The following is a 17,259-nucleotide window of genomic DNA, read 5'->3' as shown; positions in this document are numbered from 1 at the left end:
GTTCTGAGGACCATATGTGGTGCTGGGGCTTGAACCAGGGTCAGCCACATGCAAGCAATGCCCTACCCACTGTTCTATTGCTCTCTGGCCTGTTGTAAATTTCAACATTCCATGTGGGAGAAAATCAAAGTGCTGCTTGATAGTTCCAAAAATGTCATTTACAGTGAGAAGGAGGTTGCAAAGGAAAAAAAAAATAGGAAGCTGTACCACAAATCACCTTTAAACAGGCAACAGCAATCTTAGCTTTGCAGATTACTCAAGTGTTATTGCTCCTGTTGCAGCCCGTACACCTTCTATTCTTCTAATAAAGACTTCTCACAGCTTCTACCACAACGTACCTCCCTTTAACAAATGGTGCTGGCACAACTGGACAACCACATGCAAAAAAATGGGTTTAGACCTTGACCTGACACCATGCACAAAAGTCAGATCAAAATGGATTAAAGACCTCAACATTCGACCACAACCATAAGGTACATTGAAGACAAGGTCGGCAAAACCCTCCACGATATTGAAGATAAACGTATCTTCAAAGGTGACACGGAACTAAGCAATCTAGTAAAAACAGAGATCAACAAATGGGACTACATTAAACTAAAAAGCTTCTGCACCGCAAAAGACACAGTGACCAGAATCCAAAGACTATCCACAGAATGGGAAAGGATATTTACACAATACCCATCAGATAAGGGGTTGATATCAATGGTATATAAAGCACTGGTTGAACTCTACAAGAAGAAAACATCCAACCCCATCAAAAAATGGGGCGAAGAAATGAACAGAATTCTCATTAGACCTATTCACACATGCAAAATTGTCAGTGTGTGCCCCTAGAGTCTGTTTTACGGTCTCTCTTGTTTTTGAGTCATAGCTTTTCTTATCACCATGGAAAGGGAAACTTTTAGATAATACTGGATATTTTTTGAGCTTGGCCTAAGAGATATTCAGCCTAACTGACCTGGGTCCAATCCTCAGCACCACAAATGGTCCCCTGAGCACTGGCAGAAGTGATGCCTGAGCACAGAGTCAGGAGTAAGCCAAGAGCACCACAACATGTGGTTCTGAGACCAAAAAATTCTTTTTGAGGTTAAGCTGCTAAAATGAAATAGACAATGTATATTTGAAGAAACCATACAATTGTCAAATATATAAAAACTGGGACACTGAAGTTTAGGAACAAACCAGCTGTACATCTCCAAGAAACTATTAGAATATCACTTAATTCACACATACAAAATTGCCAGTGTGTGCCAGTAGAATCTGCTTTATGGTCTCTATTGTTTTTGGGTCTTAGCTTTTCTTATCACTGTGAAAAGAAGAAACTTAAACTTAGTAAAGTTTAATATTTTACCTTTTTAATGATCATAGTAATAGACAAAGAATATATTGTAATGATTTACTGGAAAAAACAGTATAATATTGGTGGTGTTTAAAGGACAAGTAGTATGCTTAATAAACTTGTGTTACAGATCTTTTTCAGAATCATCTTTTAACAGCTCATTATTCAGTAAAATTGAATGAAAGAGACTTTCTACTAATCCCTAAAGCAGAATATATCTTTTATGTTTTCCAAGTTATTATATTTGAGAGAATTCCAAAACCACAAGATGCTTGGGAAAATAAAAAGGGAAGGGTTTAAAATCAGGCAAGTTTGGAACACAAAAGCTAATAATCAGAGCTCTGAATGGTACTACAGTTGGCGAACTAAATTAATTTAGAATTTTCAAATTAAGAATTTACTGAATATATTTACCAAAAGAATCCCATGCTGAAAATAGCCCAGCATGAATGTCTGAAGAGGGAGTTACTAAAAGATGTACTTTTTGGAGGCATTGCATAGTTGAGTCTTTCTCCAACTTCCAAATGAGTTATTAACCATTAATGTCAATTTTAGACAGGAAAAGGTATTTTTTTCTTTTTGGGTCACACCTGGCGATGCACAGGGGTTACTCCTGGCTTTGCACTCAGGAATTACTCCTGGCAGTGCTCAGGGGACCATATGGGATGCTGGGAATGGAACCCAGGTCGTCTTCGTGCAAACACCCTACCCACTGTGCTATCACTCCAGCCCCAAGACAGGAAAAGTTTTGATTAGTCGAAATTACTTTGTAAAAATCACTTTGTTTTTGTTTTCTTTTTGTAGGCAAAAACAAGATTTGAGCATTACAGGACATATGAATAGAAGAATGTTTCTTAGTTTAGGAAAAAAGAGATGGTAAATGACTCCAACCAGCAGAGCAAGCAAAAATTCTTTGGGATGCCTTCCTGTCTTTTGGACACATGTGCTTCTGATCCCATCGCTGTGATGGGTATCACATAGCAAAGTTCCTCATTCTAGCTGCTTTTGGCCTCCTCTCAGCAGATGAGCTCATAGATACATCTGGTCGCGTCTCTAAGGGCCAACATCCTCAATCTCTCTTATCAAGAAGGGTGGTAGCCCCCACAGGGAAGGGATAAAGATGTCAAAAAATGTCAATGCCTTTGTATACACATAAAAACAAATATATTAAAATTCAGGAAGTTTTTGTTTAGGGTGTATGAAGAAGCACATGATGGAGTAGAAAATGAGGCAATTATCTAAAAAAAAATCACTCCTCACCCATTAATCCTTTCCTGTTAGCTCCAATTAATAAACAATTGACAAAAGCAGTTGCAGGAGAGAAAGAACACAGGCTCTTTCACACATGAATGTGCACTCCTAATTCCCCTTCTCAGCCACCTAATTCACAGGAGTTCTGAAGGTTAAATGGCACATAGTTGGCATTTAATAAATCATTTGTAGGGTTTATAACACAATTTGTGTGATGACCTTAATAGGGAACAAAGAAAACAATATTCATAGTCTAATAATAAATGTTATTAAGCATATACATAGTTCTTAGAAATAAAATTATTTAACATTCTACAAGAAATCTAGCATTTAGAATAGTATGACCATTTTCAATTAATTCACTTAATATCTTGTTGCTCAGTTTCTTTGTCTCTAAGTGTAGATTGAACTATGGGATAGAAAGCTTTTAGAAAAATAGTGTCTTGAACATAGTTAATATTAGATTATATTAGTATTTTTATTATCGTACTGAACAATATTGAACACTCCCAGTTTACAACTCTGCCACCAAAACAGCTCTTTGATCCTTCCTGACCATTCTCCTCCATAGTTATTTACATATTTCACAGTATTTATCACATAATTTTGTTTACTTTGTTAATTTTGGGGGGGTCTCAGCACTTTGAGGCTTCTCCTGGTGATGCTTACAGGACAATGTCGTGACAGATATTGAACTCAGACTTCACACATGCAAAGCACATACTCAGCAATCAGATATCTCCTTGACCCCCACACAAATGTGTGTGTCTGAAATAAAATAGTTTTATTTAGAGAAATATGAAGAACAAATATGTGGTTTCAAGAAAGAACATAGGCTTCTAAAAAAGGCAAAATGATGAGAGTACATATCTCTCACTGGAATGTGGGCAAACTCTAAAATGAGAATGCACAGCATAACTTCAAAAGTACAATCTTTATCAGGATGCTATTACAGTTTTTGTATGATTTTTATGTCTCAAATTTGTTGTTTTAAAGTCCTGAACGATGAATTCTCTGTATCTTCTTTACTACTTCACACTGGGCTAAGACTATAATAGGCTTAATTTCATGGGTATAATAATTATAATAACATCACAATAATTTTAAAGTGTTTTGCATTCATGTGTATGTTTTAAGTTTTAAATGTATCCTCATCTTCGTTTGTATTCTTATCTTTTTTTCCTAGACCAGAATGGGTCCCAAAATTATGTTAGCAGCACCATAAAAAGTCACTGAAAAGACTGGACTCAGGAGTGGCTAATAGGAAAGAATTCTTAGTTAAACATAGTAATAATAATTCCCCACATGGCCTGTTTTTAGTTCAAAAGTAAATAATAGAAGCACAGTACTTATTCTACCATCTCAGATAGGTTGATGGTGACCGATGATTATTTATGGGTTTATATTTGGCTTTAGTGCAGTGAGTTCTTTTCTGATATTACTGTGTGAAGTGTTTGTCACTAAAACCAAAGAGATACACTTGTCTTCTTGAGAAATTTCCAGAACATGTCTGTTACCCTACATGTTGAACAACTCCAGGGTGATGTAATAATAGCTGAACATGAACAGGTGCAAGAAACTTCTAGAAGATCTGAAGGGTCCCTTTCTTCCCTGATAAAGGACACATGGTAAATTTGTGCCATATAACTAAGATTCTCTCATATCAAAACTACATTCCCATTGATTTACAGTGATGATAGTTAGAGTCATAGGTTAATTGAAGAGCTCTGTAGCCAGTTGGCATCAGTTTCATGAAGTCTCTCAATGACAAATAATTTATTACTTGGTTAGAAGTTGGGATATTTTATGACTGAATCTCCATTATAAACAACTTTGTAAATTATAGCAAATTGATTAATATTTTTTGGTTTTTGTATGTTTTAGGGTCATACTTGGTGATGCTCAGGGATTACTCCTGGCTCTGCATGCAGGAATTGCTCCTGGCAGTAGTCAGGAGACCATATGGGATGCCCGGGATTGAACCCAGGGAGGCCATATGCAAGGAAAGCATCTTATCCTTATACTATCTCTCCAGTATACCCCAAATTCATATTTTAAAAATAAAAAAACTAAACTGCCTTAGAAATTTATATCAATTTTGAAATCAATGAGCTTCCACTTAATATCATCTATGAAGGGTATAAAGTTTATATTTAACCGAAAGCACCTGATACCGGATAGATCTTATTGTTTGTCAAAGAGTTTAAAGTTAGTGAGTTAGAATATTAGTGTCTTTGTTTCTGGACATAACTTCTTTAGTTTAGTTCGCAAATATACATTTAATTTCCTCCCTAACATCCCTTTGAGTCTTTAGATTTTTCATGCTATGTCATTTTAGATTAGAATAATTTGAAAAATCATGCTTCTCTTTTAGTTCCTTCTATATTTATAAATATCTATAATGCTCGTTATAAAGTTCAAACAACTTTATTTTCATAACTATTGAAAGTATACAGAATATACTGAATATACTAATTGTTTTTAATGAGAAGTGGATATCACAATCTATCTATGACATTCTTCATATGTGTCTGATTCCCCACCCCTTCTTTCCTTTATCTGCCCTGGATTCAGGGGCTGGAACGAAAGCACAGTGGGTAAGGCATTTGTCTTGCACACAGCCGACCCAGGTTCGATTCTTTTGCCCCTCTCATAGAGCCGGGCAAGCTACTGAGAGTATCTCCTTGCATGGCAGAGCCTGGCAAACTACCCGTGGCTTATACGATATGCCAAAGACAGTAACAACAAGTTTCACAATGAAGACGTTACTGGTGCACCCTCCTCGAGTAAATTGATGAGCAACGGGATGACAGTGACCGTGACCCTGGATTCATGTGTCCAAAAATGTAAAGGAAGAAATAATATCAAAAGAGAGCCATGGGATATTATATCAAAAATAAGAATGTCAAGACAAGTATAAAAGAACCTGCTAACTTTACATCTTGCCCCTGCTGTTGGGGAGGGGCTTATAAACACAGGTCTTGAGATTGGTTGATAAAATATTTATCCAAGGGGTTGGAGAGAGAGTATAGCAGGATGGGAGGATGCTTTCATGCATGAGGCTAACCAGGTTCAATCCTTGACACACAATATGGTTCTCCCCAGCATGCCAGGGACTGATCACTGAGCACAGAGCCAGCAGCAAGCCCTGTGAACAGAACATCTGGGCCCACCCACCCTCCCCTTCTTCTCCCTCAATGCCCCCGCCCCCCCCCGATTTACAAAAAAAATTATTGCAATTTGTTCATCTGGATTCACTTAGTTTCTCCTCTTTTCTCTTTGCCTCTCACTCTGATCTCTGGCTGTTCATTTATATCACTATATGTGGGGCTCATCTCTTCTCCTCTTCCAGAAAACAATATTGTATCAACATAATAAATTCAGAAACTTTGGAACTGCGCACACCCAAAAGACAAAGGACAGTCTTTATGGACTCTAGGACAAATTTTCTTCATCCCTGAGACCTTACTCTTTTCATTTCTAAGATGACAATTGACTCTTTTTGGAACATAATGGAAGACACAAAATCAAAGTAACTCATAGATTCTAATCACAAACTGATAATCAAAGGGGAAATAGGGTGCGAGGAGTGAAGCTAGAACCCCTAAAATTATTTGTAGATCAAATTTACCTATTTTTAAAAAGGATTCAATTGTTGATAATAAGAAATAGAGCTTTTCAGGGCTGGAGCGATAGCACAGTGAGTAGGGCTTTGCCTTGCATGCGGCCAACCCGGGTTCGATTCCCAGCATCCCATATGGTCACCTCAGCATCACCAGGAGTAATTCCTTAGTGCATGATCCAGGAGTAACCCCTGTGCATCGCCGGGTGTGACCCAAAAAGCAAAAAAAGAATAAAGAAAGAAAGAAAGAAAGAGAGCTCTTCTCCAATGTAGTTGTGAGAACTAAACTAGGTAAAGCACAAAATACCTGGCACCGTTTCCAGCACAGAGTGCAGGTGTGAATGACAGTGATGAACATCCACTGAGCACTTAACACATTAGTGCTGATGACTTTTCCCCCAAAGTTAGCTCATTTAATCTTCATAAACATTCCATGAAAATTTACAACGTTGGCAATTTTGTAAATTGCTTCGAGCAGTGCCAGGCACAAAGTAAACTCTTAATAAATGTTAGCTCTTATTAGTATTACTGCAATTGTCTTTACCTGACAAGTAAAGAATCTGAGGTTAATGTTGACTACTATTATCTACTGTTTGTCAGTATCATTACATATAAGAGCACTTATTTATGAAAATTTCACCCCTACGATTTTAATCATTGCATTCTATGGAATCTAAGGCCTTTAATCATTGCATGCTAAGCAAACCAAAGAGGTTGAATATCTTACCACAAATGATTTACTTAGCTATAAAGTGGTAAAGTTGAAATTTGAATCCAGGTCTATGGGAAATTAAACTTTTCCTCTCTGACACACTGTGCTGTTGGCACTACAGTTTCATTACCTCCCACTCCTTATTCACGTTTGTCACAGGATGCATTTAAAGGAACTAGCCTTTTTAATATTCCCACACCTGTGAGCCTTAGCACTGGGCAGTGATAGCAGAACCCAGATGATGCTTAGGTTTTTGCCGCAGCCCTAACACAGTAGCCAGTTAAAAGAGAAATCCCTTCCCCCAGAGACCCCAGTGGCATCTTTCCTGCTTGTTTTATGTTGTGATACATGCCCATGACTGTCCCAACAATTGTTCTAAAGAGGAAATCTCCTCACTGGGCCATTTACAGCAACCAGAGTGGAATCCAGACTCTTGGAAACTGTACTACCTAACCAGGACCTGTGAAGGTGGCAATAATGGGAGGCCAGGTAATGCTGTGTCACATAAGGATGGTTGTGTGTCATCCTATATTATCTGTGAAAGTCCCTGATCAATAAAATAGATGTCATTAGAGCATGATATATATAGAAGATTCTACTTATATATGCCACTGCTTATTATATATCACTTCCTACTTATAAATGATCCAGACTAATATAATTTATAAATGATCCAGATAAGTATACCCAGATGAAAAAGCAATTGTGCACATTAAAATTGACCATACTTTCATTACTGGGACCTAACAAAGTATATGGTGCCCAACAGTAGCAAGGTCAACTTCTTATGCAATAGCAGTTGCAATTATTCCACTCCTTACGGATCCCTCCCGCACTTTGTGGCAGTCAGGATTGCCTGGGTGGCACACTCAGCACTATTGGTCTTAGGGTTTAAACTTATGGCCATGTGCTTAGGTGTGCTAGGAAAATGTCTTAAGTCACTGAGCCATCTTCCAGTGTCCCAGTAGCTTGCAAATCTTTGCATGTCCCACTGTCTTTGGTATATAAATATACACAGAGGAGGGAAAGAGTGAAAAAGAGGAGCAAGAAAAAGGGAAGCTGGGGAAGGTTCGAGGGAAGGAACACCTGAGGAATGGAGAAGGTTGAGAGAGAATAGCTCATAGACTCAATACTAGCAATTCTGTTTACTTTTGCAGTGCTTATCTCTAGCGATTTCTTCCTTCATGATCTGCATTAGTAAAAAAGCAAATCATAAACATTTTTGATCAAATAATAAAAAGTATTGCACAGTACTATTCTTCTTGACATTAAAAATGTCCTATTCTTACAGTAATGGCTGCAGACATTATTATTATCATCTCACCAAAACAGCAAAAAGCCATGGAATGACATGAAACTATTTCCCTAAAACCCTACCACTATCACACTTTAGAGTTTTAACATATGCCATTCCTACTACTCTCTGGGGAGAAAAGAACACCTGAACACATGTTGTAAGACCATTAAAATGTTTTAAAACATCACTTTAAATGCTGCTCTTTCTTTCAAATATAAGCATTACTAGCTGAAGTTATTTAATACCAATTCTAAAATGCCACTTTTCAGTACTTAGATAGCTTATGATGACTTCAATATTTCAGATTGATGTTCCCTCACGAATAGAGATGTTATCTTGTTCTTATCCTTATTTTTGGTGAAAAGCCCAATGTAGTTCTGGTGTGATAGTTGTAAACAGAATAATTAAGTTTTCTGAAATAAAACATTCATGATTTTGTGATATTTAGTATAATGTCATATGCCACAATCTACACAGCTAGTGATGTCAAACCAAATAGAAAATAAATTCTTGTATAGATTTGATTGCCCATATAAATTATTTTATACATACATCCTGAATATATACTATACAACTTTATTGTTAAAGAGGATGGCAGTAAATAGTGAAAGTCTCAGAGACTCTGCAGGCTTCTGTCAGAATATTTCACATATGTTCACAGTAATTTGAGAATGAAAGAAAAAAAGCACAAAAGATGTGTGTGTGTGTGTGTGTGTGTTTTGTGTGTGTGAGAGAGAGACAGATAGTCAGAGAGCCAGAGAGAGACAGAGACAGAGAAACAAAACAAAGAATAAACTGACTTGAGAAGTGGACAAAATGGTTAGGTAGAATCTCCTGCAAACAGGTACATTTGAGCTGAGAATTAAATAAAACAAGAGGAAATTAATGAAAAATAGATGATGTTGAGTGCTTTAATCATAGAAGACAACAAAGGCAAAACCTCTGAAACTGGGTAGGCTCATTCACATTTAAGGTAGGAAAAGATCAAAAGAACTACAAATATCATATCACTAGAGCTTCAAAGCCCATGTGGATATATCATACATTTATTTTACTCTCGCTGGAAGCCATGAAAATATCCTAAACAGAAAAGTAATAGGATATAATTTATTTATCTGTTTTATCAAGGAATATTCTGAGTAGAGTACCCAGAGCTATCAAAAATAAACAAAAATAATACCCAAACTATAATATGGTCATCTTCTGTTCCTATTAAGAATAATTTACAAGATTATTTCTAAAAGTGTGGAAATGAAAAGAGTTCATATAAATAAACAAGTATCCAAATTTAAAATGTCTTCATTGAAAACTCTTCTTCCTGTCAAGAAGTCCAGTTTTCTGAATGTTTTTGAGCAGACCAGGGGCCAGTTCACAGAGGAAAAAAAGGCACCTTCTTTTTTTTTTTTTTAAATTTCTTTATTGAGTCACCATGTGGAAAGTTACAAAGTTTTCAGGTTTAAATCTCAGTTATACAATGCTCGAATACCCATCCCTTCACCAGTGCACATATTCCACCACCAGGAATCCCAGTATAGCTCCACCCTGCACCCCCACACCCCTACCCCCCCATGCCCCTAGCCCCCCCACCTTTAGCCCCCCCGCCTGTGTAACTAATAAATTTCATTTTACTTTCACTTTGATTGCATACAATATTTCAACAAAACACACTATTATTGTTTGGAGAGTCTCTCCCCTAATGTCAAACATGCTGAAAAGGAAGCATTAGATAATTTGTTTTCCATTGCTAAGGATGAAGAGGTATGAGGTCGAGTGACCACACTTAGAGGAAAAGGCACCTTCTTGGGGAACTTATGAGATCCCACGTCATATGACACTTAACATGACAGAGAACACTTAACTGGTGGTGAATGGAGCACTTGTCTATATGGACCTATATGGGAGTGACAGGGCACTATTGATAGTCATATCAGAATAGAAGGTATAAACTGAGACTGTCCTTAATATTGGGGATGCAGAACCACCCTTCACCTGGGCCTAAGGTGCAATTTATTTATTTATTTATTTTTTTTTTACTATATTTTTATTTTTATTTTTTTAAATAATTTATTTATTTTTAATTAGAGAATCACCGTGAGGGTACAGTTACAGATTTATACACTTTTGTGCTTATACTTCCTCATACAAAGTTCGGGAACCCATTCCTTCACCAGTGCCCATTCTCCACCACCCGTAAACCCGGCGTCCCTCCCACCCTCCCCAATCCCATCTCCCCCCCAACCCACCCTGCCACTGTGGCAGGGCATTCCCTTCTGTTCTCTCTCTCTAATTAGCTGTTGTGGTTTGCAATAAAGGTGTTGAGTGGCCGCTGTGCTCAGTCTCTAGCCCTCATTCAGCCCGCAACTCCCTTCCCCCACATGGCCTTCGACTACAATGTAGTTGGTGATCGCTTCTCTGAGTTGACCTTTCCCCGGAACGTGAGGCCAGCCTCAAAGCCATGGGGTCAACCTCCTGGTACTTATTTCTACAGTTCTTGGGTATTAGTCTCCCACTCTGATATTCTATATACCATAGATGAGTGCAGTCTTTCTATGTCTGTCTCTCTCTTTCTGACTCATTTCACTCAGCATGAAACTTTTCATGCCCATCCACTTAACTACAAAATTCTTGACTTCCTTTTTTCTAACAGCTGCATAGTATTCCATTGTATAGATGTACCAAAGTTTCCTCAACCAGTCATCCGTTCTGGGGCATTCGGGTTTTTTCCAGATTCTGGCTATTGTAAACAGTGCTGCAATGAAAATACATGTGCAGATGTTGTTTCGATTGTACTTTTTTGCCTCTCTGGGATATATTCCCAGCAGTGGTATTGCTGGGTCAAATGGGAATTCAATATCTAATTTTTTGAGAATCGTCCAAATTGTTTTCCAGAAGGGCTGAACCAGTCGGCATTCCCACCAGCAGTGAAGAAGGGTCCCTTTCTCCCCACATCCTCTCCAACAGCGGTTGGGTTGCTTTTGTTCTTTTGGATGTGTGCTAATCTCTGTGGTGTGAGGTGGTATCTCATGGTTGTTTTGATCTGCATCTCTCTGATGATTAGTGATGCAGAGCACTTTTTCATGTGCCTTTTGGCCATTCGTATTTCTTCCTTGGTAAAGTTTCTGTTCATTTCTTCGCCCCATTTTTTGATGGGGTTGGATGTTTTCTTCTTGTAGAGTTCAACCAGTGCTTTATATACCATTGATATCAACCCCTTATCTGATGGGTATTGTGTAAATATCCTTTCCCATTCTGTTGATAGTCTTTGGATTCTGGTCACTGTATCTCTTGCGGTGCAGAAGCTTTTTAGTTTAATGTAGTCCCATTTGTTGATCTCTGTTTTTACTAGATTGCTTAGTTCCGTGTCACCTTTGAAGATACGTTTATCTTCAATATCGTGGAGGGTTTTGCCGACCTTGTCTTCAATGTACCTTATGGTTTGTGGTCGAATGTTGAGGTCTTTAATCCATTTTGATCTGACTTTTGTGCATGGTGTCAGGTCAAGGTCTAAACCCATTTTTTTGCATGTGGTTGTCCAGTTGTGCCAGCACTAAGGTGCAATTTAGATCAAACCAACACTAAGTCTGGGAGTAAGGTGTTGCCCTTCCTGAGAGGAATTTTTTGCTTTTGCTTTTTTTTTTTTAATCAGGTACATGAAGTAGTGGTGAAGCAGGCAGTTAGACAACAGGGCCCCTGGCAGTGAGTTCTTGGGAAGTAATAAAACCAAGATGGGATTTAAAGAAGTTACTCTGCTACTAGTCCCAAATCAGCCAAAAGCATTAAGACCAGACCCACTTTGAACTAAGGCAAATGAACTAAGGCCTGAAAAGACTCACTGATACTAGCACCAGCATATAGAAGGTTGGACCTGCTCATAAGAGAAGCTCCAGAAGAAATAAAGAAAGAGCTGTGAGAAGGATATGGAGGTGAACCACAAAATTCCCAGGCTCCTTCTGTTAACAATGCCAGAGCACTGGGTTCTTAGTTACACAGAAAGCTCCATGTGGGGTCAGTTTGGGCAAAAGCCCCTAAGACCAACTTTCACGAAGGCTCTCCCTTTGGGATAAGTGGCCCATATTTCAAATCTGAGATGAATATTCTCAGCTGCCCCTTCTGGAAAAGTCCATGCTCTCTCTATAAGAATTCCTCAACTCTCTCTTTCTTTCTACTGCACATAATCTCTAAATAAAACTATTTTACTTCACAATTCATATCTTCCTAAAATTCTTTTTTGTGAGGGAAGATAATGGACCTAGAAAGCCTGGGCAGAATATAAGACTGACTTTCTGGCTTAAAACGATTCCTGTCTTCAGTCTGAGTTCCATGGCTCTCTGAGAAACTGAGTGGCAGTGATCATTTTCCGGTGTCAGGGGTCATTTCCCACGCTAGACAGAACAAGCTGGACACAGGTACAATGTGACATCTACCTGGTGGAGCTGATAAGACAATAAGTTCTATGCATGCAGATACTCATTACAGAATCTCAGTCCAAATCTTCTAGGCTCAAGGCCTCCTGCTGACTGAGGAAGATGTTGAGGGAAAGGATAGACTCCCTTCTTAAGGCTGCTCTCTCTCTCCTCCCCACCTAAGTCACTCACAATTGTATTTCTCTTCTTTGGGTTTGTTTTCACACCACACCCAGGAGTGCTCAGGGCTTACTGCTGGCTCTTTGCTGTCAAGAATTATTCCTGGCAGGCTCTAGGGATCATATCGGGTATCTGGAATGGAACCCAGATCAGGTGAGTGGAAGGCAGGTGCCCTACTGTACACTACACTATCACTCCGTTGCTGCAACCATTGTATTTTCTCACTTAATGAATGCTACGAACCAAAAGGGCTCATTGGAGAGACAGAAGAACAAAGCTCCTTTGTGTTCATAGTCTAGCCAGAGAACAAATAAATTGTATAGTTGTAACAAGTGAAGCTATAGAAACCGAGTCCATGGGGAGAAGTTCTAGAGTTAGCAAAGAAAAGAAATCAATTTCAAAGAATTTTGTGTCGAGAAGACATCAAATAATGTTTCATGGGGGCCTGGTGAAAAGTGAGCTAAACTTAGGAAAATGAACAGATATTCATAATAAATAACTATGATGAAGGAAAAGGAGGGGCATCTTTGACGCAGAGGCCTATTCCAGCCAGAGGGATATCATGTTCAAAGGAACAAAAGGATAAAATCGTGGGCAGACACAGATGGTTAAAAAACATGGTTCCCCTGGGTGATCTCTAAGGTCCCTTATGTGCTAAAAATGAAGTGTCCCCATTGAATGAGATCAAGTACAGCATTTAAAATAAATTTAAGTCCCCCCATTTTATATTATATGTTCATGTTATGATATATTGCTTTCCTCTTTTTTTTATTAGTAAATCATCATGAGACAAAGTTACAGACTTACAGTTTTTCATGCTTACGTTTCAGTCATACAATGATCGAGTGCCCATCCCTCCACCAGTGTCCATTTTCCACCACCAATGGTCCCAGCATCCCTCCCATCACCCCCACCCTGTCCCCTTCACCCCACCCTGCCTTTATGGCAGGGCATTCCTATTTGCTCGCTCTCTCTCTTTGGGTGTTGTGGTTTGCTACAGAGGTATTAAGTAGGCATCTTGTTCGGTCTATAATCTATTTTCAGCCTGCATCTCCCATCCCTAGTGGGCCCGCCTAACACCTTTTCCTTGGTGATCCCTTCTCTATCAGAGCTGCTTTGTCACCTAGCGTGTCAGTTCAGCTTCCAAGCTGTGGAGTACTCCTCTTGGTACTTATCTCTACTATTCTTGGGTGTTAGTCTCCCATTTTGTTACTTTATATTCACAAATGAGTGCAATCTTTCTATGTCTGTCCCTCTGTCCCTCTCTTTCTGACTCATTTCACTTAACATGATGCTTTCCATATTGATCCACAAATATGCAAATTTCATGATTTCATCTTTTCTAACAGCTGCATAGTATTCCATTGTGTAGATGTACCAGAGTTTCTTTAACCAGTCATCTGTTCTCGGGCACTAGGGTTTTTTACAATTGAAACAGTCCTGCAATGAACATATAGGTACAGATGTCACTGCTTTCCTCTTTTCTCAACAACAACATTTGTTCTTTTCCTATTTACACAGCATCTGCTTACACTGTGTTACATACATCAAATTACACAGCAACTGCTTACACTGAGTTACATACATCGAAGTTTCTGGTCTATGTCAAGACACAGAATTCAAAACCTCTTGCTAAAATTGCAAATCCTTGACAGTAAATGGCAGTTTTAAGGTCAGGTGATGGATATGCACAAACAATTTAGATAATGCTAACACTTATTGGGCATTTAATTAAATATACAGTGATTCAATTAATTCTCATAATACATACATGTTGAGCTGGATGGGAACCTCTCTGGCTCCCATTTCTTAGTTTTAAGATGGGGAAAATTGAGGTACCAATTAGAAAAGGTCTTGCCTAAAGTAATCCACTTAGAATCTGGCTCAAGGGTTGCATACCTTTAATGACAATAGGGCCTTCCTCCCAAACAGTCATTCTTCAGGTGGTGGGAAATTCAAGCTCTCTAGTTCTTACTGTTTTAGGGAAGCCTCAGGGGAGAATTTGGTGAAAAGGACATTAACGGGACCTTTGAAGTGACATTTAAAATAGAGGGGGCTGAGGGATAGTACAGTTGGTAGAGTTCTCCTCTTGCATATACCCAGCCTCGGTTCAACCCTGCCACGAGTTATGTCCCCAAAGCCACACCTCAGAGAACTCCCTGAGCACAGATACAGGAGTAAACCCTGAGAACAGTCAGATCTGGCCACAAAACCCTAAACAAGGCTTAACATTTAAAATACAATAAAAAGATAGGGAGTGAATAGAGACAGTAACTTTTAAAAATCAACTTTTCACTTTTCATTTCAGCATGGTCAGAAGACTTCCCTTCTCCATATATACAAATCTGCATTAAGAATTCAGCTGAGGGGCTGGAGTGATAGCATAGTGGGTAGGGTGTTTGCCTTGCATGTGGCTGACCCGGGTTCAATTCCCAGCATCCCATATGGTCCCCTGAGCACCGCCAGGGGTAATTCCTGAGTGCAAAACCAGGAGTAACCTCTGTGCATCGCCAGGTGTGACCCAAAAAATGAAAAAAAAGAGGAATTCAGCTGAGTCCACATCTGATTAAAGAACCCACTGGCCTAGATTTTTATTGAAATAATTTTATATTTAATTAGTTGCTGGGATTTTGTGAAAGTTGTAAGGTCTTAATCATAAACTTCATTAGTTCATTTGTGCTGTTAGCATTTAGCGGGACCATCATTAGAGCAAGGATTAAAGGTGAGGTTACAGCAATGACTGTGGTAATAAAAACAATAATAAGGTCATTAAAAGTACATCCTGTTGCTGTATTTGAGTCAAAGCTTACAATCTTTGAATATATGGTATTTCACTGAATCCTAATGATAATGTTTATAACCCAATTTATATGGATTCACAGATGAAGGTGGAAAAAATTTCAATGACTTACATAATACAACTAATTTTTAAATTCAACTTCCTAGTTGTAGTAAAATTTTGTTTGTTCTCTCATAATTGTCTCTCAAATTGTTAAAAAAAGATTCCAGCAAGTCATCATGATTCCCCTTAGAATGGACTAAATGGCAAACCTAGGCTCTGTTCTTGTGACTGTCCCAATCTCTGTATAAAAATATTAAAATCACGCAGTGCATAATACTTGACCTAATCCCCAAATTATAGAGAGAAATGCAAAAAATGATGATTTCCACTGCTGAGTAGTCACACTGAACTCTGACACATGGAAAGAATAGCAAAGCAGGCTGCCCCTCTTGCAGATGTCCAAATGGATGGAGGGCATGGCTGAAAGCTGCTTACCAATACAGGACTCCCCGGTCAGTGAATAGGTCCCATCGTCATGGAAACCGCTTCTGCACTCACAGTGGTACCACCCTGGCAGGTTAACGCAGCGGGAATGGTTGTGGCACTCAATGATTCCCTCTGTACATTCATCAATATCTGCCTCAGAGAAAAACAGAAGCCCACCAGGACATTAATTTCTTTTAACACTTACCTTTCAGTAAACACCTAAGATATGTTTGTGTCAACAAATCAATTAAAACTGGTTAGCCACCTAAAATAAAAGTCATTAGGAGAAATAGCTTTTAGATTTTCCTGGTTCAAAAACACTAAAAAATTTACTTCGGAATGCTAGAAATCTACCATCAAATATACTGAACAATGAATGAAAATTGATGGTTGGTCACAAAGACATTCCTAAATGCAAATACTGGGGTGACTTCTAAATTGAAAATGGTTGGCACCATTTGGGTATTTATTAGGTGCATATAACTTTTCTACCATTCAATGTTTCCAATAGATATTTTCAAACAACACCAAATAATACTTGGAATATCTCTGAACAAGTTAATATTTTGGAAGCTTTGGGTAAAACTGTCACTTATTTTTAACAATGCAGTTTTAGAGATACATTCTATGTATTATAAAACTAGAGAGAAGAAAAAGCTTGAGAGAAGGTTCATTCATTCATTCTATTCATTATATGCCCCGTAAAACTTGAGAGAATAAAATACAATGTTTTTTAAAGTTATTTTGCTAGGAATTTTTCCCCCCATCATTTCTTTAATAACTTGTGAAGCTAGTATTCTGGGAAAAGTAGGGTGAGGACTACTGTTCTAATAGTTCAGATTAACTATAATTAACTGATTAACATTAGACATAACTAGTAATAGTTAATCAGACTCATTTTTAAGTGATTCCTGATTGAAAAAAAAATCATCTGCTTCTGCTTGTCTAGGATTTGGCTTGTTAGAATCAACAACTTGATCAAGGATAAATTCCTGAGTCCAAAAAAGTTCATTCTGAGGTAAAGGAGTTTGACACAATTCCAGAAAGAAAGTAATCATTTGCATGCCAGGATTAATTTGTTCTTAGACAAACTGCACATAATTATTTCTTGGAATGCCATCATTGTTGGCAGGGAATTACTTAGTTCTTATACATATCTGAACTATAGCAAATTTATAGAATTAGAA

At 38.2% G+C, this 17,259-nt stretch overlaps 1 protein-coding gene across 2 annotated transcripts in view; it reads right to left on the bottom strand.

Annotated features, from left to right (window-relative positions):
- NELL1 (neural EGFL like 1) overlaps positions 1-17,259 on the bottom strand; it is a 949,069-nt gene that overhangs the window by 40,270 nt on the left and 891,540 nt on the right. Inside the window, exon 16 of one of the 2 annotated variants that reach the window (XM_004607851.3) lies at positions 16,082-16,222. The exons of the other annotated variant lie outside the window; for it this stretch is intronic. Coding sequence (XP_004607908.2) covers positions 16,082-16,222 — 141 coding nt within the window. The remainder of the gene's footprint in view (positions 1-16,081; positions 16,223-17,259) is intronic. 2 annotated transcript variants of the gene reach the window in all.

Source organism: Sorex araneus, chromosome 6 (assembly GCF_027595985.1).
Source record: "Sorex araneus isolate mSorAra2 chromosome 6, mSorAra2.pri, whole genome shotgun sequence".
NCBI classification, from domain to species: domain Eukaryota; kingdom Metazoa; phylum Chordata; class Mammalia; order Eulipotyphla; family Soricidae; genus Sorex; species Sorex araneus.
This window is presented reverse-complemented; position numbering and strand designations above follow the sequence as displayed.